General features: G+C 41.6%; 1 protein-coding gene and 1 pseudogene across 2 annotated transcripts in view; both read right to left on the bottom strand.

Annotated features, from left to right (window-relative positions):
- The window catches only part of KIF13A (kinesin family member 13A), a 256,044-nt gene that overhangs the window by 5,146 nt on the left and 228,282 nt on the right, over nucleotides 1–22,616 (bottom strand). The window contains exons 26-38 of the mRNA XM_011967586.1: nucleotides 21,790–21,828; nucleotides 19,693–19,792; nucleotides 17,390–17,516; nucleotides 15,230–15,285; nucleotides 12,469–12,593; nucleotides 12,019–12,195; nucleotides 11,183–11,275; nucleotides 10,597–10,749; nucleotides 8,604–8,681; nucleotides 5,928–5,975; nucleotides 4,390–4,495; nucleotides 2,833–2,984; nucleotides 2,038–2,142 (exon numbers count right to left, since the gene is read on the bottom strand). Coding sequence (XP_011822976.1) covers nucleotides 2,038–2,142; nucleotides 2,833–2,984; nucleotides 4,390–4,495; nucleotides 5,928–5,975; nucleotides 8,604–8,681; nucleotides 10,597–10,749; nucleotides 11,183–11,275; nucleotides 12,019–12,195; nucleotides 12,469–12,593; nucleotides 15,230–15,285; nucleotides 17,390–17,516; nucleotides 19,693–19,792; nucleotides 21,790–21,828 — 1,359 coding nt within the window. The remainder of the gene's footprint in view (nucleotides 1–2,037; nucleotides 2,143–2,832; nucleotides 2,985–4,389; nucleotides 4,496–5,927; nucleotides 5,976–8,603; nucleotides 8,682–10,596; nucleotides 10,750–11,182; nucleotides 11,276–12,018; nucleotides 12,196–12,468; nucleotides 12,594–15,229; nucleotides 15,286–17,389; nucleotides 17,517–19,692; nucleotides 19,793–21,789; nucleotides 21,829–22,616) is intronic.
- On the bottom strand, nucleotides 6,237–6,671 carry LOC105530177 (annotated as a pseudogene). Its single transcript, XR_001004605.1, has one exon. The product of XR_001004605.1 is annotated as a small nuclear ribonucleoprotein E pseudogene (transcript).

Here is a 22,616-nt window from a genome sequence, read left to right as displayed (position 1 = left end):
TCATCAGTGTGAACTGAGTCACTCTGACTGTGAAAGAGTGGAAGAGAAAAGAACGTGAATTAGTCACAAAGGAAGAAAACAGTTTATACCCATTTATAAGAGAAAAAATAAAATTAACGTTTCCCAAGGAGAAACAAGAACCTCAGGTCAAACGAACAATGCACTTAAACTCTACCAAAACACCCTGAAAAACTGCTATCTGGAATGAGTTAAAGAGCCCAAATGCCTCTTGGGTGCAGGGTGCTCAGCAAGCCAGTTTCCTATGGAGAGTCGAGACAGCTTTTTCAAGTAAGACTCCAGCAAGAACAATAACACCATCAAATCCTCCTTACTGTACTCCACGGTGCATTCAGTCATAGAGTCTAACTGCTGCTCGAGACTTCCTGGGTCAAGGGAATCTGGTTTCATCCTTCCCTCTGCTAGCTGAAAGCCCCGAGATGGGCTTTATTTTAAAATATCAAAGGGAAATTGAAGAAAACATGAACTAGCTCTGTGAACTGTGAAACTATCTGCTGAACAGTCCAGAAGGGTCATCCAGCAGTCTCTTGATGGTGTTGTACCAAAATGTATTGTTGCAATAGGTTTAAATAGAGTGGCTGTGCACCACAGGGGTAAGTGGCATGCCAATAACCAGATCCAATCAGACACAGAGCCAGAGAATTGGCAGGGGAACAAACTAGTCATTTGGCCGTTTTAGCCCACAATGCAGCCCTTATTAATTGAGCAGGGGGTGGTCAGGTAAGTGAGGGAACAGCTCAGTAAGATTTGGAGAGATGAAGGAGCAGCTATTAATGTGCAGACTGTTCTCCATGAAGAACTAGGACGGGGCATTGCGATAGAGGGACAGGGAGAAACCAAAGGCAGAGGAGGGGAAGAGAGATGAAGAAATGGAGGGAAAATGGTGCTTTTCTTCTTTCTTCACGTTAGGAAGGAGAAGGTTGTTTCTGAAGATCCACCCGCACCCCAAGCATGCAGGTGGGTGGCCAACTGCACATCCGGATTCAGCTGCAGTGAGTTAGTTCTCACACAGTGTGCGTTAGGAACTGTTAAAGGATCTCACATTAATGAGCCTTGGGAATGGGTGTGACAGGGTGTCACTGGGAAATGAGACTCTCTACACTCTTCCCAATAGAGACGATCAGATGTGACATAAACATCAAGCAGTCTCCTGTCTCCCTGAGGTGGTTTTACTTTTTCAAACCCTAGGAAGCCACAGGAGGGTGAAAGTTGAGACAAAAAAAATGAGAGAATTCTTTCCAGGCTTGAGAATAAACAGGTTTATTTTTTTATTTTATTTTTTTTTTGTAAATTGAGGTATAATTTATAACCTAAGGTGCCAGGTATGCAGTGTTTTTAAAACAATATCTCAAATTTATAATTTTAAAACCAAGTGCTAAGGAATGAGGTTTTGCAGGTAGAGTTTCAACCTACTTGTGGCAAAATATACATAAGCCATCCTGAATGCAAGGCTGGCACCAAGGTATTGGAATATATTTTGCCAGCTAATTAACAAAGGCTACCCTAGACAGTGAGATGATGAAGGGTGATTATGATAGACTTTAGTGCAGCTCTAACTACAGAATTATCTTGGCAATAGCATCAGGCAACATAAAAAAGCTTCCAAACATATCCACAGCTAAATGCATGATTACTTACTCCCAGTAAGTGCAATTCCTCTAGGTAGATTAACTTCAGAATCTGGGCAATATATATAGGCACATTAGAAAGATTTCGGTATTAGTTAAAGAGATCTCTTTGTTACACTTTTTATAAACAGCAGAAGCAATAAAAGTGCCTTTCTCCCTTTTTCTAAACAAACTTAAGCAAAAAATAAATAAATAAAATAAAACTGTAGGTCATGGCCACATCCATGCAAAATATCATTATCAATGGTCACATTTTTATTTTCTTTAAGACAAAGACCTTTTATTTTCTTTAAGACAAAGACTTAATTTTTTCTAGCACTTGGATGATTGTCTGTGAAAGGGCCTTAAACCCACCACCAGGCAATATGACAGAAATGGTTCCGGAACTTACAATCTTCTTCTCACGTTTGCTATTGTGTTCTACTGGCATGCTGCTGCCATTGCTTCCTGAGGGTACAATGCAGCCAGGGTTATGTGCCTGAGGTGGAGGCATGCTCTGCAAAGGTTAAGACACACAGATGCATCACACACAAAGACGACAACGGCCAAAATACATATTAAGTACATGCAAGTTAGAAAAGCAGTGCTAACACTCTTATTACATGTGAGTAATGCAGCAGCCAATTCTGCAGGCCAGAGTTAAACTACTGGAGAAATATGACAGGAATAAACAGATTCTGTGGCAAAAAGCATAATTAGTCTTATTTTAAAAAAACAGCCTTTTGACCAGGTACAATGGCTCACGCCTGTAATCCCAGTGCCTTGGGAGACTGGGGCAAAAGGATCACTTGAGGCCAGGAGTTTAAGACCAGCCTGGGCAACATAGCAAGACCCTATCTCTATAAAAAACAAAATTAGAAATCCCAAAAAGACAAAAAAGAAAAATACTTTTAAAAAAGGCCTTTAATCTTTTCGAAACACCTAGAAAACATCTTTCTCACTTGAAACATAAAAAAATACTTTGAAAAGCCATAAACACAAAGAAATAAAACCAAAGCAGCAATAACAAACAAGAGATTCTACCATGACTCTGCATGCTTGAGAAAGAGGAATTCCAGAACGGGATCCATGGAGTGATGACCATGCATGTCTACGTGCAGCACTCAGCTTGTTAAGGCACACTGCTGCTTCACAGGCGACACAACTCTGCTCTATTCTGCATAGTACAGACAAGTCAAGCATTTACCTCCTGGCTTAGAAGAGGCCGTGCTTCAAGGGCTATCCTTCTCTTATGCTCCTCTTTTACAGGCATCAGGGGCTTGAAAAACTTTGGCGGCTGAGGAGAGAATGCTTTAAAAGGGCTGACAGTTAAGGCATGAGGAGTCTCTGATGTACAACCTGGGGAAGATGAGAAGTTATGAGGTTACAGATACTGAATACTTTTTAAGCAAAACATAGGAAATGAGGCAATGACCCAGTCATGGGAATATCTAGGAGAACAATGAAATTCATAGGCTAATATTTGGCTAAACATTAAAACAGAGGTACGCCCACCCTGTGCAACATAGGGAGACCAGTCTGTAAAAAAATAAATAAACAGATAGCCAGGCATGGTGGCGTGCACCTGCTGGACTTGCTACTCAGGAGGCTGAGGCGAGAAGATCGCTTGAGCCCCAGGGGTTGAGGCTGCAGTGAGTTATAGCGGTGCCACTGCACTCCAGACTGGGCAAGAGAGAGAGAGACCCTGTCTAAAAACAAAAACAAAAAACCAAAAAAAAAAACAAACAAAAAAACCCAAAAAACTATGGAACAGATGTAGGCAAGAATAGAGATAAATCTGTGAAGTCACCAAGAGTTACTAAAGTGCTAGTGTGTGTGAACAAGGTGAGATACCAAATTTCTTCACTCTTTTCAAGATCCAGCTTAAGCACCACTAACCAGACCAATTTCAGCTCATGCTGATTTTCCATTTCTCTGAATTTTCACAGCCCTTATTATCTGCATGTTCATTTTGGCACCTTATCATTTAACATCTTATTTTCTGTGTATCTTATTTCCATAATTATATTTTAAGACAGAAAGTAGAGGCTCAATAAGTACTCAATGAATTAATACTGTGTAAATTTTCTTGCGAGCCTCTTTTTTCTCCCCCATTGGGCCACCCTGCTCTATATGACTAAGAGAGGACAATTCTTTCTTGCTTGTATCATTTCTTATCTCTTTGGCCTCTTTCCTCCCTTTCCAATTTGCTAGTATAATGGCGAATACACCTTATATTTTACCTACTGATATAAGGTATAAGGTAACAGAACTGATACATATGGCCAAAGAATACAGTTCCCATTAAGGCACTGGTAGACTACATAATTTAGGTAATAATGTTACCATGAATCAAACTCATTTTGGGTATCATTTTTGAAAACTGCTTTATGAATCAAAGTTATGTTCTTTTAAAAATTCCTTTCAGTACACAAACATGACAAAGCTGGATATTCTTCTGGTAGAAAATAATAGGATTTGCGTGTGTCTCAAAACGACTTCAAAGTCAGGAAATGATATATGAAAAATGATTTGGAAGTTCTAAAGTGATATACAAAAAGCCTATTTGAGTGATATGTTGCATACAAAACAAAAATAAATAAGTGAACGTGATATGTTCCATTCAGTAAGACAGTTTTGAATCATTTAGTTAACTAGAATATCAGCTCCATACCTTATTATATGCCATTAATGAAAGACATTTTTTCACACTTTTTCTAAGTAACTACAAAGAAATATCACTGCAAAATAATCTCACCACTGCCTTCTTTATTCCTTCGAGGAGAATCCCTGGGTAAAGTTCCATAACATGCTACATCTTGGTAACTGGAGCTGTAGTCAGACATGTCCAGCTGGTTCTCTGGCCAACCCTACAAGGTAAAAATACGAGTTAACTGTAATTGAGTCATTCTAAAATGAGAAACAAAGCCCAGGTTGGAGTTTCTTCTATTTTTTTTAATGGCAGTATATGCTCTTATTTTTATTATGAAATATGTCAAATATACAGAAAAGGGCTGAATATTGTTAAAAATACTGTCATACCCAAGGTATACCCAGAGTGAGTAAACGTTAATATTTTATTATATTTGCTCAAAGGTTTAATAAAATTATTACAAATGTAGTGTAATCTTTTGGTCCCATTCATCTTCCTTCCTCCCCAAAGGTAGTCACTTTGAGCAATGTGGCATATATCCAGAGTGACTTGGTAATTTAATGACCAAATTGAAACACTCTCAGAGGACCACTGTTCCATCAGTAATTCTGCCTAGGTAGCAGGCACAGCTGGGACTGTCCAAGGCAAATTTGGCAGTGTGGTTACTCTACCTATATTTGAGATTTAGAAGTTTCAAATAGGCATAAAGTACTGATATACAAAATAGAGAAAACTCTGGCATATCATACGAGCTTACTTAATCTTATTTCAACTTCTCAGAAGTTGATTGCCTCTGAGGACTAAATTTTAAACTTCTTAAGGACATAAATCTGTGCTTATACCTTTTGGATCTAGTCTCTAGCACAGTAACTCATATATAATATGCATTCAAGAAATATTTGTTGAATAAGATAATGTTGCAATCTGTCCTTAATTTTAAATCTCGTTTTATCCATTTGAAATAATTTTGATTATGCTATGGTGGATGTAACACCTTCTCCAATCATTTAGAGTTAAACCCACAAACACACAGATATTTATTCAATTATGTGTGGTACTGTCCTGGTATGGAACTTATCATGGTAAGTAACAATGTAATACTAAAAGCGCGTAGCAATTAGCTGGGCATGGTGGCTCACGCCTGTAATCCCAACACTTTGGGAGGCCAAGGCGCATCAATCACCTGAGGTCAGAAGTTCGAGACCAGCCTGGCCAACATGGCGAAACCCCATCTCTACTAAAAATACAAAATTAGCCAGGTGTGGTGGCAAACCACTATAATCCCAGCTACTTGGGAGGCTGAGGCAGGAGAACCACTTGAACCAGGGAGGCGGAAGTTACAGTGAGCCAAAATCGTGCCACTGCACTCCAGCCTGGGCAAGAAGAGTGAAACTCTGTCTCAAAAAAAAAAAAAAAGTGCATAGCAATACCACATCAAGTATTTGAACCTGGGAATGGAGTTGTGGAGAGAGTTATTTGCTTACAATTAAGATGGGAAGCCCAGAGATTTTTCTTTTTCTTTCTTTCTTTTTTTTTTTTAAATGACAGGATCAACCAGGTAAGGCCCAGAGATTTTAAACACACCAAGATCCCACAGCTTTCCAGACTGAGATTCTGCTGAAAACCCAGCCATGCCCATAGGTGCATACCTTATCATCTTCATCAAAGCCAGAAAGGTCTGGTCGGCTGGAAGAGACCTATAAGAGAAGAATGGTTTTAGCAATATGGTTTATATATTTAATATAATTTTTTTTTTATATAAAGAAAAAGAATGTCACAGTTGAAGCCTGTAGTCTTCATTCTTTCCCTCCTCTTTCTTCCCTCTCCAGGAGTAGTGAATACTCTCAATTTGGGGTTTATTTTTCCCATACAAGTTTTATATAATTGTATGTGTATATACTCATAACCAATAGTTAATATTATTTTGCATATTTTATTTATTTATTTATTTATTTTTATTTTTTTAACACAAACAATCCCACAGCATTTATTGCCATCTTGTATAACACAAGGGTAATCAAAACAATATGAATAAATGTTCATATTAGACAAAGGACATCTAAAAACAAACTGTATTCTTCTCAACAATTTCTTACTTCATTGATCATTTCTAGTTGGAGACACTTTGTAGCAGAGTAATATTATCTCCTTTCAGCATGATCCGACCCAGTTGTTTTCTTGACTTTGTTTTAGAATGAATCTCTTCTGCATCATCTAATACAAGGTTCATATACTCATCAAAACCAATGATACAGCCTTCTATCCACATATTCACTTGCTCATAGAGCCACACCTGAATCTGCGATCTATTTTGTAAGCTTCTGAAGATGAGGTTGATGGGCTGCACCATAACCTTCTGTACTTTCTGGCCCTGGCCACGGTATGCCATGGTGAAATTTCTATTTTGCATATTTTATACTTCACATAAGTGGTATCTTACTACATATAGTCTTATTCAATAGTCTAGACAAGTATTGATATGTGTACTATTTTTAGTATCATTTAGTTCTAAATACAACCTGTATATTTATGAGAATCTCTAGAGTATATATCTAAGGGATGAAATCTCGGGGTTGTACATAAAGTATGAGTATATTTTGACTGCTTTTCCATATAGGTTTTAGAATCAGTTTATCAAATCTTACAAAAAATTCTGTTGAGAATGATTAGCTTAAGGACATGCCAATTTTTTGATACTGTGAATTCTCATCAATGAGCATAGTCATAGTCACTATTTCAGTATAGTCCTTCTTTTTGGTGATAGCTGTATTCAGGTTTTCTATTTATTCTTGATTCAGTTTTTACAGGACATTCCACTTTATTTAAGTTTTTACATTTATTGGCATAACGTTAGGTTATGAGGTCTCGCTCTGTTGCCCAGGCTGGTCTCAAATTCCTGGCCTCAAGCAATCCTCTCACCTTGGCTTCCCAAAGAAATCTAAAGTCTTGATCAGATTGAGGTTGGAAAAAACCTGTTTTTTAAGATTACTTCATAAGCAGTTTTTCTTTATTTTTTTTTTTGAGACAGAGTTTCGCTCTTGTTGCCCAGGCTGGAGTGCAAGGACATAATCTCGGTTCACCGCAACCTCCGCCTCCCGGGTTCAAGTGATTCTCCTGCCTCAGCCTCCCGAGCAGCTGGAATTACAGGCAGGTGCCACCATGCCTGGCTAATTTTGTATTTTTAGTAGAGACGGGGTTTCTCCATGTTGGTCAGGCTGGTCTCGAACTCCCGACCTCAGGTGATCTGCCCACCTTAGCCTCCCGAAGTGCTGGGATTACAAGCGTGAGCCACCATGCCCGGTCTTCTTTACTTTTTAAGCTAGATGTTTACCTAATTCTTTTTCACTCTATTTTTTAATATGAGAGCTATAAATTTCCTAATAGTAGCCCTCATTCTCTCATTTTTTTCTACTGTCTAGTATTCTGCTTTATACAGAATTATAGGGAATTTAGGGCTAATAATGTCTAAGTACCACTTTAACTGCATCTCACAAACATTGATCTAGTACCACGTTTATTCTCATTTAGTTGTAAATACATCCTAATTTCCATCATAATTTCTTCTTTGAGAGATGAGTTCATGAAAAGCGTTTTTCAATTTACAACTACATGAGTCTCTCCTATCTATTTCTAATAAACGCATTGTGGTCAGAAGAAGTAATCTGTGTGATAAAGATTACTGGGATTTGCTCTGTAGCCCACTGGAGGACAATTTTTGTAAGTGGTCATCATGTTTAAAATAATTTTCTGGCAATTCTGGAGAATAGGAAGGCAAATAAGCCTGTGGTTTTCCCTGGAAAGACCTTACTTCTACTCAGCTGCTTCTGGGAAGCGGCTGCTTTGAAGTGGTCCATGCACTAATCTGTCTCTGTGACAGTGCCCCCCCTGCTAGAATCAGTTTCTGTCAATTGGATTTTCTAGATGAACTGGTTGAAAAAAATAATCAAAATGGTCAAAGGAACAACTAGGCACTCCAAGAGTGCCTACATGCAGCTGACCCTGGCACAGCCAGCATCCAGGGACTCAGCTGCCAGGATTCATAGCTGACTCCACCATCTCTAACCAACTAAACTCAATTTATATCTTAAGGAACTTCTTTCAAGGAGATAACTTGCTGAACAGGAATTCACAAGATTGAACAAATGGCTCAGTCTTAGACAACTGTGCTCCCTGGTGTGCGTCCCTGGTACAGAGAAGCAGGCTACACTTCGGGATGCCCACAACAGGGCCATAAGCTCTATTGCCACTGTGTGAACCCCACCTTCCCCCACCCCAGAGCCTGAGACATGTCACATAGGAGCAGATCCTTGGCAGGATGCACTTACGTTATGAACATTTGGTGTACTGAGGCTCCTCCGAATGTGCCGGGCTTTGGTGGAAAGTGCTTCCTTGACTGTGACGGCCTGTAAACACAATAATTTGAAAATAGTACTTTTTTTTTTTCTTCCAGAGATGGAGTCTCACTCTGTTGCCCAGGCTGGAGTGCAGTGATGCGATCTCAGCTCACTGAAACCTCCGCCTCCCAGGTTCGAGCAATTCTCCTGCCTCAGCCTCCCGAGTAGCTGGGACTACAGGCGCACACCACCACACTTGGCTAATTTTTTTTTTTTTTTTTTGTATTTTAGTAGAGACGAGGTTTCACTGTGTTGCCCAGGCTGGTCTCGAACTCCTGAGCTCAGGCAGTCTGCCCACATCGGCCTCCCAAAGTGTTAGTATTACAGGCATGAGCCACCGCACCCGGCCATTACTTTATGTTTTATTCTAATTATAAAAGTAACATATGTTTATTTATAGATTTAAATATAGACTACATCAGTTCTATATACACACACATTTATAAAACTGAAATATTATTTTACCCATTTATTATTATTTGCTTAGCAATTTATCAAAAACTTTCTTTTTTGAGACAGAGTCTCGCTCTGTTGCTCAGGCTGGAGTGCAGTGGCGCAGTCTCGGCTTACTGCAACCTCTGCCTCCCAGATTCAAGCAATTCTCCTGCCTCAACCTCCTGAGTAGCTGGGATTACAGGTGCACGCCACCACACCCGGCTAATTTTTGTATTTTTAGTAGAGACGAGGTTTCACCATGTTGGTCAGGCTGGTCTCAAACTCCTGACCTCGCGATCCACCTGCCTCAGCCTCCCAAAGTGCTGGGATTACAGGCGTGCACTATTGCGCCTGGCCTCAAAAACATTTTTTTAAGATAAATAAAACTGCAGGGTGTGGTGGTTCATGTCTGTAATTCCAGCACTTTGGGAGGCTGAGGCAGGTGGATCACTGAGGCAGGTGGATCACAGACAGGAGTTTGAGACCAGCTGGCCAACATGGTAAAACCCTGTCTCTACTAAAAAATACAAAAATTAGCTGGGCGTGGTGGCGGGTGTCTGTGGTTCCATCTCTCTGGAAGGCTGAGGCACTACAGTTGCTTGAACCTGGGAGGCAGAGGTTGCAGTGAGCTGAGATCACGCCACTGCACTCCAGCCTGTGCGACAGAGCAAGATTCTGTCTCAAAAATAAACAAACAAGTAAATAAAACCAGGAAAACAGCAGAATGAAAGATATTTATGTTGTGAAATTTTTATACAGGTGGACAGAGAAATGTAGAAGAGGTATCTCTAACCATATATCTAATTTGCAAAATGACAATGAAGTGTGATGCTGTTTGTATTTTGCTCATGCAGCAATTCAGGTGGGATTTCCACTAAGGGAAGATTTTTCTGACAGATGCCAATTACATTCCTCCTATTAATCAACACCCACCCCCCATAATGTCAACTACTGCTCCTATGAAATGACATATCTTGTCTTATAGTTCCATTACTTAGTGGATTATTTTCTCTTGAATGTCCTGTTGTCACCTCAAAAGTTAACGCAGGTCTAAAAATCAGGGAGACAGTAATAGTCTGTGGTTAAGCATATGCCCTTTGGAGTCAAGCTGTTTGGCTTTACATCTGACTTTGTACCCCTTCCTAGCTGTGGAACCATGGGTGAGCTAGCTAACTTCTGTCAGCCTCAATTCTGTCATTTGAAAATGGGGATTTCAACAGTACTTACCTCAGGGGGTTATCTTGAAGATTAAATGAAATAATATATCTAAATTGCTCAGGCTCAGTGCTTGGCAAGTAGGGAGTATTCAATAAAAGTTAGTCACTATTTTTATTTTGGTTACTATTTTGCCAGAGTCCTTTCAACGGAGATGGCTCAAGTGCTCCTTCTCTGATAGATTTAGTGAGGTGTTTGGTAAGTAAATTCATATCTGTCCACTGGGGGTGAAGGCTGGTGATTTCATTCTCGGTCCAGATATTCAGTTACTTGCCTGCCGGAGCCGTTCAAGACTCAGAATGTTTTCCACCTGCAGCACGCCTCGAGTGTACTTCTCAATGTACGTCTCCCCATCTGACGTGCCTTCGTTTTCACTCCTTGCTGCCAGGAGAGCCAGCGTTTCCCGGTCTTCTATCTCCTCAGTTGCCTAAAAGGACAGGAAGGAAATGACAATACTTTGATGTGAACAATGTTTTCATCCAAAAAATCTGGAGAATGAACACATTCTCCATTATTTAGATATTGATATTTTTTAATATATATAATTTTTTTTTTTTTGAGACAGAGTTTCGCTCTTGTTGCCCAGACTGAAGTGCAAAGGCGCGATCTCAGCTCACCACAACCTCTGCCTCCCAAGTTCAAGCGATTCTCCTGTCTCAGCCTTCCTGAGTAGCTGGGATTATGGCATGTGCCACCACACCCGGCTAATTTTGTATGTTTAGTAGAGACACGATTTCTCCATGTTGGTCAGGCTGGTCTTGAACTCCCGACCTCAGATGATCCACCCGCCTCGGCCTCTCAAAGTGCTGGGATTACAGACATGAGCCACCGCGCCCGGCCTAAAGTAGCATATATTTTACCTTTGGTATATTGGATACTATTTCATAGGTTACACCACAGGAATAAAAAATATTTTTCAGGGATATTCTCCTCTTCAAACTCTGCGTGAAACTCTGGTAGGAAAAAAAAAAAAAAGCTGGATTAAGCTATGTAACAAAGGTAAGTTATTTCGTATTTTACAAATTGTAAAAGCATTACCAGTTAATATGTTTTTGATATGCACAATAATCAGCATACAACAGAAAAAAACTGAAGCTAAGAATCCCTGTCTCCAACCCCAAGGGACACTAACGTCCAGCTGTTAGTTGGGAATTCGACTACAGAATCTGTAGCATGTTCAGGATTTCTGTGGTTGCTTCTCTCTCCCATCTGCTGCCTTCCTGTGATCTCTCCAGGGTTTAATCAGTCTTTCCTGAGATGGCTAGAACAACACTGGAGAGGATCAGTTTCACTGACAGAACCTCTGAGACGGCATCCGTCAAAGCAGTAGGATAGGGATTTGTTTGGAGTCTGCCTTTTGTCCTGGTTTTGTCACTCACCTGCCTGGACCTGGCACTTCATCTCTCAGCCTCCGTTTTTCTACTTTTCAAACAGTGAAATATCACAGCTTCACCGCCTGGTAGGATTATACCTCTCCAATCAGTCAAGGTGAAAATGCCCTTACTGGATGACATTGACCTCTGCTATCCTAATGCCCACTATCTTGGATAAATGAGAATCAGACTCTAACTCGGCCAGGATGGTCATGTTTTGCCACATCCCCTACATTAGCACCAAAAAACACTGCTTTGTGCTAGATAGGGGGAAAAAACTTTGAGCTCAGAGCCAGAATGGCAGAATCAGGCCCTGTTATTACCTGTTTGTTGTAAATATTGGCTGCAATCCGTTTTCGTAATACTAACTCCATAGCAGCAGGGTGGCTGAGTTGAACTGTGGTTTTCACAATTAGGTAAATCCTTTCATTCTGTGGTGTGACCCTATTCAAATGAACAGAATCATGCACCGAGGAATCCCAAGAGGCTGTGGCTGAAACCTACGAGTGAGGGAATGATGAGGAGACGGAAACAAGACACAGGTCAGCCGTAGCAGTTTTACAGGGCATACAAGAGAAAGAAAATAAATTCAAATCACTGTAATCAAATATATTTCTTTCCTCACTTTTTTAAAACAGCAACACAAATGTTCTGTTTTTTAAAGGCCCCAGTCTTTCTCCCCAAAGCAAACTATAGCAGTTGAGTGGGAAAGCAGGCCCACAGGCTTGTGTGCTAATCTGAAGCCTTTTAAGAGAAACATGGAGGTGAATTACCTCATCATCACTGTGCTTTATGATGGGCAGGTAGAAAAATTGGCTGCCATGCTCCTTGGGCAGAATGGAGTTCACGCCGGACGCATGGGGGCCGACAAGCTGCTCATTGGCACTGAGGTCATCCGCTAACCACATCAGGGGCACAGAAAAAACAGTAGGGGAAAGTCAGTTTTTCAGCAAACACCAAAAATTTAAATATATGCTTTTTACAGTTGACGTTTTTTGTTTTTGTTTTGTTTTGTTTTGTTTTTGAGACGGAGTCTTGCTGTGTTGCCCAGGCTGGAGTGCGGTGGCGTGATCTCGGCTCACTGCAAGCTTCACCTCCAGGGTTCACACCATTCTCTTGCCTCAGCCTCCCGAGTAGCTGGGACTACAGGTGCCCACTACCATGCCCGGCTAATTTTTTTTTTTTTTAGTAGAGACGGGGTTTCACTGTGTTAGCCAGGATGGTCTCGATCTCCTGACCTCGTGATCCACCCGCCTCGGCCTCCCAAAGTGCTGGGATTATAGGCGTGAGCCACTGCGCCCAGCCTACAGTTGACGTTTACACATAACACATCTTTACTTTTTCTTTCATTCCTTATCCTGCAGCTGAAATAGAGACTCCAAGACTCACAACAGTTTTTTTTCTTTTTTAAAAATTATTATGTTTAATAGAGATGAGGTCTTACTATGTTGTCCAGTCTGGTCTTGAACTCCTAGACTCAATGCATCTTCCTGCCTTGGCTTCCCGACATGCTGGGATTACAGTTGTGAGCCACTGTACTTGGCTTTTTTTTGAGACAAGGTCTTGCTCTGTTGCTGATGCTTGAGTGCATGGCCTGATCATAGCTCACTGCAGCCTTGAACTTCTGGGCTCAAGAGATCCTCCCGCCTCAGCCTCCTGAGTAGCTAGTACTGCAGGTACACACCACTATGCCTGGCTACTCTGTAAAATTTTTTGTAGGGATGCAGTCCAGCTTTGTTGCCCAGGCTGGTCTCCGACTCCTGGACTCAAGCAGTCCTCCTGCCTTGGCCTCCCAAAGCCCTGGGATTACAGGCACAAGCTCACCATGCCCCACAGCTTTTATTCTTTTTTATTTTGAGACAGAGTCTCACTCTGTCGCCCAGGTTGGAGTGCAGTGGCGCAATCTCAGCTCACTGCAACCTCCGCCTCCCAAGTTCAAGCGATTCTCCTGCCTCAGCTTCCCAAGTAGCTGGGACTACAGGTGTGCACCACCACGCCCAGCTAATTTTTGTATTTTTAGTAGAGATGGGGTTTCACCACATTGGCCACGATGGTCTCCATCTCTTGAACTCGTGATCCACCTGTCTCAGCCTCCCAAAGTGCTGGGATTACAGGCATGAGCCAACGCGCCTGGCCGCTTTTATTCTTTAAAAATACAATAGGAGCCAAAAAGTTGCCTTGTGAGTCTCCTATAAGACAGAATGACTATATTCTATTGTTGTCCTAGGTACAAATATATTCATTAAACACACCTTGGAGGCTGGGCGCGGTGGCTCACGCCTGTAATCCCAGAACTTTGGGAGGCCAAGGTGGGTGGATCACAAGGTCAGGAGTGTAAGACAAGCCTGGCCAAGATGGTGAAACCCCGTCTCTATTAAAAATACAAAAATTGGCCGGGCGTGGTCGTGGGTGCCTGTAATCCCAGCTACATGGGAGGCTGAAGCAGAAAATTGCTTGAACACAGGAGGCGGAGGTTGCAGTGAGCTGAGATCACGCCACTGCACTCCAGCCTGGGTGACAGAGTGAGACCCTGTCTCAAAAAAACCTAAACAAAACAAATCTTAGAATTTTGCTGCTTTCTGATGTCAATTCCTCCTGTAAACTGTTAGGTTTGTTATCCTACTTAATAACTTACCATAAATTAGAGATTTTAGCAGTTAAATTACCTATTTAAATCAAAGTTCTGAGCACTGGGAGAAATATGAAGATTATCTTCTTCCAACGTCCTATCCAATATGGGGTTTACCCAAATCTCTGTAAATGGCCAACTAGTCTTTGTTTATATACCTCCCAAGACAGAGAACTCACTATCTTATGAGGCATACATTCAACATCTAGGCTTTAAAAAGAAAAAATTCTTCACATGAAGAGCCAAAGCCACCCTCCCTGTGTCTTCCATCCATTAGTGGGCTTCCTTCTAGAACAGAGGTTTTCAGGCTGTGTTTTGAGGAGCCCTAGGGCCCTGCCAAAGGATCTACCAGGAGCTTGCCCACCGCAAACTCAGCAGCTCTGCGGTTGTTTTCTACACGTGGGGTTCCGGTTAATATTTCGTCTAGAAAAGGATTGCTCCGCTAAAGCACGTTGGAAACCATTGTTCTAGACTTGCCCAGGTTCCATGTAATTGCAGTATGAAGGACAACTCTGAAGGCAGCGTTATAGTGTGATCATTTCTGCCATCAAAACTGTTTGAGGAGAGTTAAGAACACTAGTCAGAAATGCAGACTAATAGGCCCTTGCCAAGCCTAAAGACTCAGAATCTCTGGGGGTGATTACTTTCCAGGGTAATTTCTATGTCCGCTGTTTCAGAGCAACTGTGTTAATGCTCTTGTATGCAGTTCTCAATCACCCTACGTGCTCTTTTTAAAATTATCCACATAATCATGCTTACGTACATTTAATTAGAACAAAAATGTCACCTAATTTGGCACATGAATGATTAGAAGAGTGATTTAAGGATCAAAATAAGGTGAGTCTGAATAGATTACAAACCTTAATTAAATACAATAATCCCTGTGACTTTAAGTGTCTACTTACCATTCAAATCGAGGAAAAGAACTGGTATGTGGGTTTCCATTCCAGGAGGTGGGATCCTAAATTTAATAACAACATTTAATCATAACAAAATATGTATTTTACATCTTGTTAGCTGATAAAACACCGCAGAGCCGTGGAAGCAAAGAGAACCATGGTGGAGATGCAGTTTCCACTAATGAAATACTTTCATATTTCTTGACTTCCCTGTAGACATAAATCATGGGAATTATATGACTTACACAAAAGAACTTCCAGTTATATGAGTTACATGCAATTAATTGAAACAAAGATTATTTTAAGCCTTTCTAAAAATAATTCCCGTGAGAGGGAAAGGGAAGGGGGATGTTATTAGGGTGGTAATGGGACAGGATCAGAGCCTAGAAGAAGTAAACAAAAGCTGAAAGGAGGATAGAATGAAAGATGTGTGAAAGGAGGTAGAGTTGTGTACAGAAGAGATCAAGCAGTGTTTTATCAAAAACTGGACCAGGGATGGGCGCGGTGGCTCATGCCTGTAATCCCAGCACTTTGGGAGGCCAAGGCAGGAGGATGGTTTGAGGACAGGAGTTCAAGACCAGTCTGGGCAACACAGGGAGACCTTGTCTCTATAATAAAAAAAAAAAACAACAAAAAACACTCGCTGGGTGTGGTGGTACAAGCCTGTGGTCCCAGCTACTTGGGAGGTGGGAGGATGGCTTGAACCTGGGAGATGGAGGTTGCAGTGCACTGAGATCGTGCCACTGTACTCCAGCCTGGGAAACAGACCCTGCCTCAAAAAAATAAAAAACAAACAAAAAACCCCAACTTGCCCAGCTGCAACAGAACCGCCTCAGAGGCCTCTGAAAGTGAAGAGTCCCTTTAGAAATGCAAATTCCTGGCTGGGCGCGGTGGCTCACGCCTGTAATCCCAGCACTTTGGGAGGCCGAGATGGGCGGATCACGATGTCAGGAGATCGAGACCATCCTGGAGACCATCCTGGCGAACACGGTGAAACCCCGTCTCTACTAAAAATACAAAAATTAGCTGGGCACGGTGGCGGGCGCCTGTAGTCCCAGCTACTTGGGAGGCTGAGGCAGGAGAATGGCGTGAACCCGGGAGGCGGAGCTTGCAGTGAGAGGAGATCTCAGCGACAGAGTGAGACTCCGTCTCAAAAAAAAAAGCAAATTCTTACTTAAAAAAATAAAAGAAGAGTCGCAGGTCCTTCCTTTCTCTTCTGAATCAAAATAACTAGGGATGACACCCAGACCTACATGTTACAAACACTCAAGATGATCTGAAGTTTCAAAACACTTTACACCAGAGAGACTGAAGTAGGGAGAAGAACTGTCTAGAGAGGGTTTTGAGGGCCAGAACAAGATTGGGGTGAGCAGGCTGTCCATAAGAAGTGGCTGGTAGAATTACTGCAAGAGACCTACAGGATTCCAGCATAACAGCAGGAACTGCAGGGAGAAACATCAGGTTATAAATTATGTGCCTGCAGATTCAGTTTCTAGTTTCAGAAAATAGACCACGAAATTGATTACATTTCCGTTTATCATTAGAGATGCGGGTATTGTCACTAATGTTCCTATGCCTGTTCAAAAAAGACTATCTGGGCATGTACATTCTGTGTTCAAAAGGAATCTGATTTCTCTTAAATGCCCTGGATATATAATAATAAAAATGAGAATGAGAATAAGCAGCATCAGCTAGGATTTAACAAATGGGTATGAAAAGTATTTTATACACATTATAATATATAAGATAATATTATGATATAAAAGGTATTTTATATACATTATCTCTAATTCTCACAGTACTACCAAAAAGACAGCTCCAATAATGTATTTTCTGCCCTCTTCAAATACTTTCCAGCCAAGATAAAAGAGTTTCTGGAGATCAGGGAACAATGTCCAAGTTGCTTATGCAGAGGAATAGAGGAGTGGGATATGTGATTTCTGGCCAGGTAATCAATGCTCTCTGGCTTCCTGTGGGAGAAAGCTGGCTTCAATGGGGAAGGAAAAAAGGGATGGAAGCACTAGAGATGAGTGGACATTCCCTAAGCAGTTCAGCTGGTTGGCATTTTCTGTGACAATCCTGGAAAGTCTCTTGCATGGCTCTTGCCACAGGCGACCTATACCATTTCATCTCCCTCGGTCTGCACAGAAGGGAGGGCAGCCTTACCAGTCGGCAGGTGCCCCAGGAATCCCACTGCCTGGGGCCGGCACCAGTACAGCATTCCTTTCCTCCGTCAGCCCTACCCACTGCTCCACAAGCTGGGCTTCCCGCTCCACATCGTCCTCTGTTTTCTCTGCAGAAAAAAATGAGGGGATCAATGCCAACAAGAGAGAAAGTATGACTTCTCAATTTATAAGGAACAGATTTTGGCCTGGGCAACATAGTGAGACCCCATCCCTACCAAAAAAAAAAAAAAAAAAAAATGGTGGCACAGGCCTGTACTCCCAGCTACTCAGGAGAAAAAAACAACAGCAATAGTTGGGCAGGGTGGCGGCACGCACGCCTGTAGTCCCAGATACTCGGGCAGCTGAGGTGGGAAGATCACTTGAGTCTGGGAGTTCAAGGCTACAGTGAGCTATCATCACATCACTCTACTAAAGCCTGGAAAACAGACAAGAGACCCTGTCTCAAAAAACAAGCAAACAAAACAATAAAGAGATTTCATTCAGTGCTATCTGTAAGTGGCTTAAACATCCACTATGTCCCTAAAATGGATTTGAGTTTTTGAAGTTCAAGCAAGAGCATGTATAGGGAGCTGAGAGGGGCTGTGACACCAATTTAAGGAACCATAAGCCAGAAATAGCAGAAAGGGCATTGGAAAAGCAATTACGAGACTTAGGTTATTTTGCTGGTTCTGTAACTTGGGGAAGTTATCCAACAGATGAGTCTCCCTAACCTGTCAAACAGGGATAAAAGAAGTCATGTCTACTTCATGTACTTGCTGGAAGGATCAAATGAAATATGGACGTGACACTGCTTTACAGAACTATACATGATGTTACAAAGACAGAGGATTAAAAAACACCATAGGCTGGGCACGGTGGCTCACGGCTGTAACCCCAGTACTTTGGGTGGCCGAGGCGGGCAGATCTCCTGAGGTCAGGAGTTCGAAACCAGCCTGACCAATATGGTAAAACCCTGTCTCCACTAAAAATACAAAAATTAGCCGGGTGTGGTGGCGGGCACCTGTAGTCCCAGCTACTCAGGAGGCTGAGACAGGAGAATCACTTGAACCCGGGAGGAGGAGGTTGCAGTGAGCCAAGATCGTGCCACTGTACTCCAGCCTGGGCGACAGAGCGAGACTCTGTCTCAAAAAAATAAATAAATAAATAAAAAATAAAAAACCCACCATATTCCTTACTCTGTAAAATCACCTTTATTTTCCTTGAGGCTTACCATGAATGGGATTTTATTTGATACACTTTGAAATCCGCTTATTCATAATTCAACTCTGGGGCTCCCTGGGTACAGTCAAAGTGAGTTTTCATTAGCAGCCAGAGCACATACACAAGGCAACACCACATGTCGAGCCAAGGTGTTTTCCTGAGGGAGACTTTCCGCTAGCTTCTACATGAAATGGATTAACATGCATGATGTGTGTGTTCTTTGCTGCAGAACCAACCACGTGAGTGGACCATGATATCTGGATGAGAGACTAAGGATTTTAAGTGCATATTTCTACTATAGAATCCAAGTGGTTACTGCTAGCATAAGCAAGCTGCACCCTTGGAGGTGGGTGGCAGTGAATGGAGCTGCAGGGGCCACCCTGAACCAGCGGAGTGCATGGCAATGGCCCAACAGTGGATAGGTGCTGACCTGCTCATTCAGTTGCTGTATGTCCTAGGTCCTGGTGCCTAAAGTACTTTGTATTGACATACTGGTATTTATCACATTGTGTTCATCAAAATGAAATTTGAATTTGACATTTAATGTCACAGTTTTATGAGATAACTCAGAGTTTTATGAAAATGTATCACTTTCAAATTTGGAGGCTTCTTAAACCAACAATGTATAATATGATTGACTAATGTCTATAACTGTTACAAGTTCACAAAACTAAACAGGCTGGGTACAGTGGCTAACACCTGCAATTCTAGCAGTTTGGGAGGCTGAAGTGGGAGGATCACTTGAGTCCAGGAGTTTGAGACCAGCCTGGGCAACAAAGTGAGACCCCTCCCATCTATAAAACATTTAAAAATTAGCTGGGTGTGGTAGCTTGTGTCTATAGTCTCAGCTAGTCAGGAGGCTGAGGCAGGAGGATCTCTTGAGGTCAGGAGTTAGAGGCTGCAGTGAGATATGATCCTGCCACTGCACTCCAGCTTGGGTGACAGAGTGAGACCCTGTCTTAAAACAACAACGACAACAACAAAAATAAGATACTACTGACCAGTTAGGGGAAGAAAACAACCTACTGCCATTGTGTAAAAGTGAAAAAGGTACTCCCCAAAAGAGAGTTTGATCTCACATACCTGTTTTATTGCTGACTTTTTTTATCTGTTCATCCAAGTATTCTCGTCGTTTAATGAGTGCATCTGACCACCTCTCCCTTACGCAGTTTAAGTCTTCTTCCTAACATCAGGGAGGGAAAATACTTTCCTGTAGACTGTACAGACAACGATTTCTTTCTTTCTTTTTTAAAAAGATGTTTAAATTGACTAGAAAATTTTTCATTAGGAAAAGCTATTGAACATTGCTGTGTGATTAATATGCAAGAAAGCAGAGAGGCCTCAATAACACTGCATGTTGATCAAGGATGCTGTTGCCCAGAAATCAGAGCCCCTGGATCTCCAAAAGGATAATCACACTTAAAAGCAAGACAAGCTCAAACTATACCAGCTGTCAGATTTTTTTTTTACGATGAGTGTATGTATATTTAAATCGTAGCTATTCATTGCAGGATTTGTGATCCCAACAGAAGGACAGCACGAACACAGCCCAAACCAAGTAACAACAAATGGAATGGAAAATGACAGGCATTTTCATAGCTCATAGTTCAGTGGTCATCTGATAACACAGATTTTCTGAAATGCAAAGAGTAGGTCAGCAGAGAACTTTTCAAACTTGCCACAAACATTTTACTTCCAACCACCACCATGAGGCTAACCAAAAATCTCCCATGCAAACCCCAACATGCAGTCAGCCATGCTTTAAGAAATCCCCTAGGCAGTCATTGGACTGCACTGTGAAAAACCTGCCAGGAAGCGCACAAACAGCCGCAGGACGTTAGTCAATGGCACTGCTGAGATTCAAGGGGATACTGATATTTCCCTTCAAGGTTCTTCTTAGTGGAATTATGAGTAGGGAAAGAAAATCCATCAATTCTATTAAAAATGCTCTTTGACTTGCCTAATTCTAGTGTAACACTTAAGACGTTACATCAAGAATAGATACCTTTACCTCTGAAACTTTACCAACAGTGTACCCACATTTTTTTCCCCCTGAGACAGAGTTTCGCTCTTGTTGCCCAGGCTGGAGTGCAGTGGCACAGTCTCGGCTCACTGCAACCTCTGCCTCCCAGGTTTAAGCGATTCTCCTGCCTCAGCCTCCCAAGTAGCTGGGATTACAGGCGCGCGCCACCACGCCCAGCTAATTTTTGTATTTTTACTAAAGACGGGGTTTCACCATGTTGGCCAGGCTGGTCTCAAACTCCTGACCTTGTGATCTGCCCGCCTCGGCCTCCCAAAGTGCTGGGATTACAGGCGTGAGCCACTGCGCCCAGCCACTGTACCCACATTTTACATGTAGGAAGGCACACTGGGAAAACATCACTTGACGATGTGTGTGGAGAATCCGTACAAAGACTGGGCACCAAACCCAGAAAGCTTCATCTTGGTTTGCTGCTTTGACAATTTATACATAACCCCACACTCCATGGTATCAGGCCAGTCAGTGCTGACTAGGTATAATCTCAATTTGTACATCTATATATTTTTTCTAGATTTCCAACCAGAAAAGGCTGAGATTTAAATTCTATAGGTTATGGAGAACTAAGTGTTACCCAAATGAGAGAAGAAAGCTGGCTAAACAAAACACAATTATGTGCATAAAATGTCTCCAATTTTCCTATTCAGCGAAAGTCTTGTGAAGTAAAATGGCATATTACAACAATACTAGCTCTTGGATGTAAGGAGCAAAATGCACTTTAGCATAGGAAAGGTAAGAGTCTATCTAAAAGATTATGGATGGATAACTACAATATTTTAAGATCATCCATTTTTTAATTAATTAATTAATTAATTTGTAGGAGACTGGAGTTTTATTATTACTCAAATCAGTCTCCAGATCATCCATTTTAATACAGTGATAATGATATTGCTTAGCAATAAGACAGTAAATCAAGATGGCATAGCAAAAAGGCAGTATTTGGTTACAAATTTTGAACTGACAAGGCAATCTATAGAAATAGTATTGTGTTTGAATACATATAAAGCAAATCAAAAGCAAGTGAAAAACTGCATATTCTTGCTCTAGGGCCCTCCTTCCTCCTCCCTGGCCTCTGCTTTGCGAATGCTGGCAATTAGCAGTAGCTGTGCCCCATGCCACAGGATTGACAGCAGTAGCAATACCTGATAACTATCCATATCATCACCATCCTCATCATCTCTCTGGTAGGAAAAAATAAACACAAAGGACAAGCATTTTGTTTTTTAAACAGCATACAGGGAAAATAATTATTTTAAGCTTAACACACATTAAAATGGACAGCTCACATACATAAGCACAATAAAACACTAAATTGAATCTCAAAAATGGTACACTAAATTTAATTCACTTGTCTATAAAGAATTTTTCACATAAAGAATCATTGAAACAAATATTTGGCTGGGCTCATGCCTGTAATCCCAACACTTTGGAAGGCCGAGGCAGGAGGATCTCTTGAAGCTAGAAGTTCGAGACCTGCCTGGGCAACATAGCAAGACCCCATCTGTACAAAAAAAGTTTTTTAAACTAGCTGGATTTGATAGTGTTCACCTGTAGTCCCAGCTACTTGGGAGACTAAAGTGGGATGATCACTTGAGAGGAGGAGATGGAGGCTGCAGTGAGCTCTGGTTATACCACTCCACCTCAGCCTGGGCAGCAGAGCAAGACCTTGTCTCCAAAAAACAAACAAAAAATTAAATAAAATAAGAAATCTCTTAGCTGGGGATAGGAACCAACATAATTGGGCCAGGCCTTACACCACTGTCATACAGACAGCTGATACATATTTTGGGGTAGACTATTTGACTGAGATTTGAGATAGGCTTAGGAAGACAGAATAGCAAAACTACAAGGAAGATTCTCTTGCCCAATCTCAGTTTGAGCAATGAGGCAACTAAGACTTAGGATGAAATGATTTAACCTTACGATCACACAGATAATGGCAGGTCAGAACTGTAAGCCATATCTGAGG

The sequence above is a fragment of the Mandrillus leucophaeus genome, unplaced genomic scaffold (assembly GCF_000951045.1).
Source record: "Mandrillus leucophaeus isolate KB7577 unplaced genomic scaffold, Mleu.le_1.0 Scaffold800, whole genome shotgun sequence".
Classification (NCBI taxonomy): domain Eukaryota; kingdom Metazoa; phylum Chordata; class Mammalia; order Primates; family Cercopithecidae; genus Mandrillus; species Mandrillus leucophaeus.
Note: the sequence above shows the minus strand (reverse complement) of the source record. Positions and strands in the feature narration are given on the sequence as shown.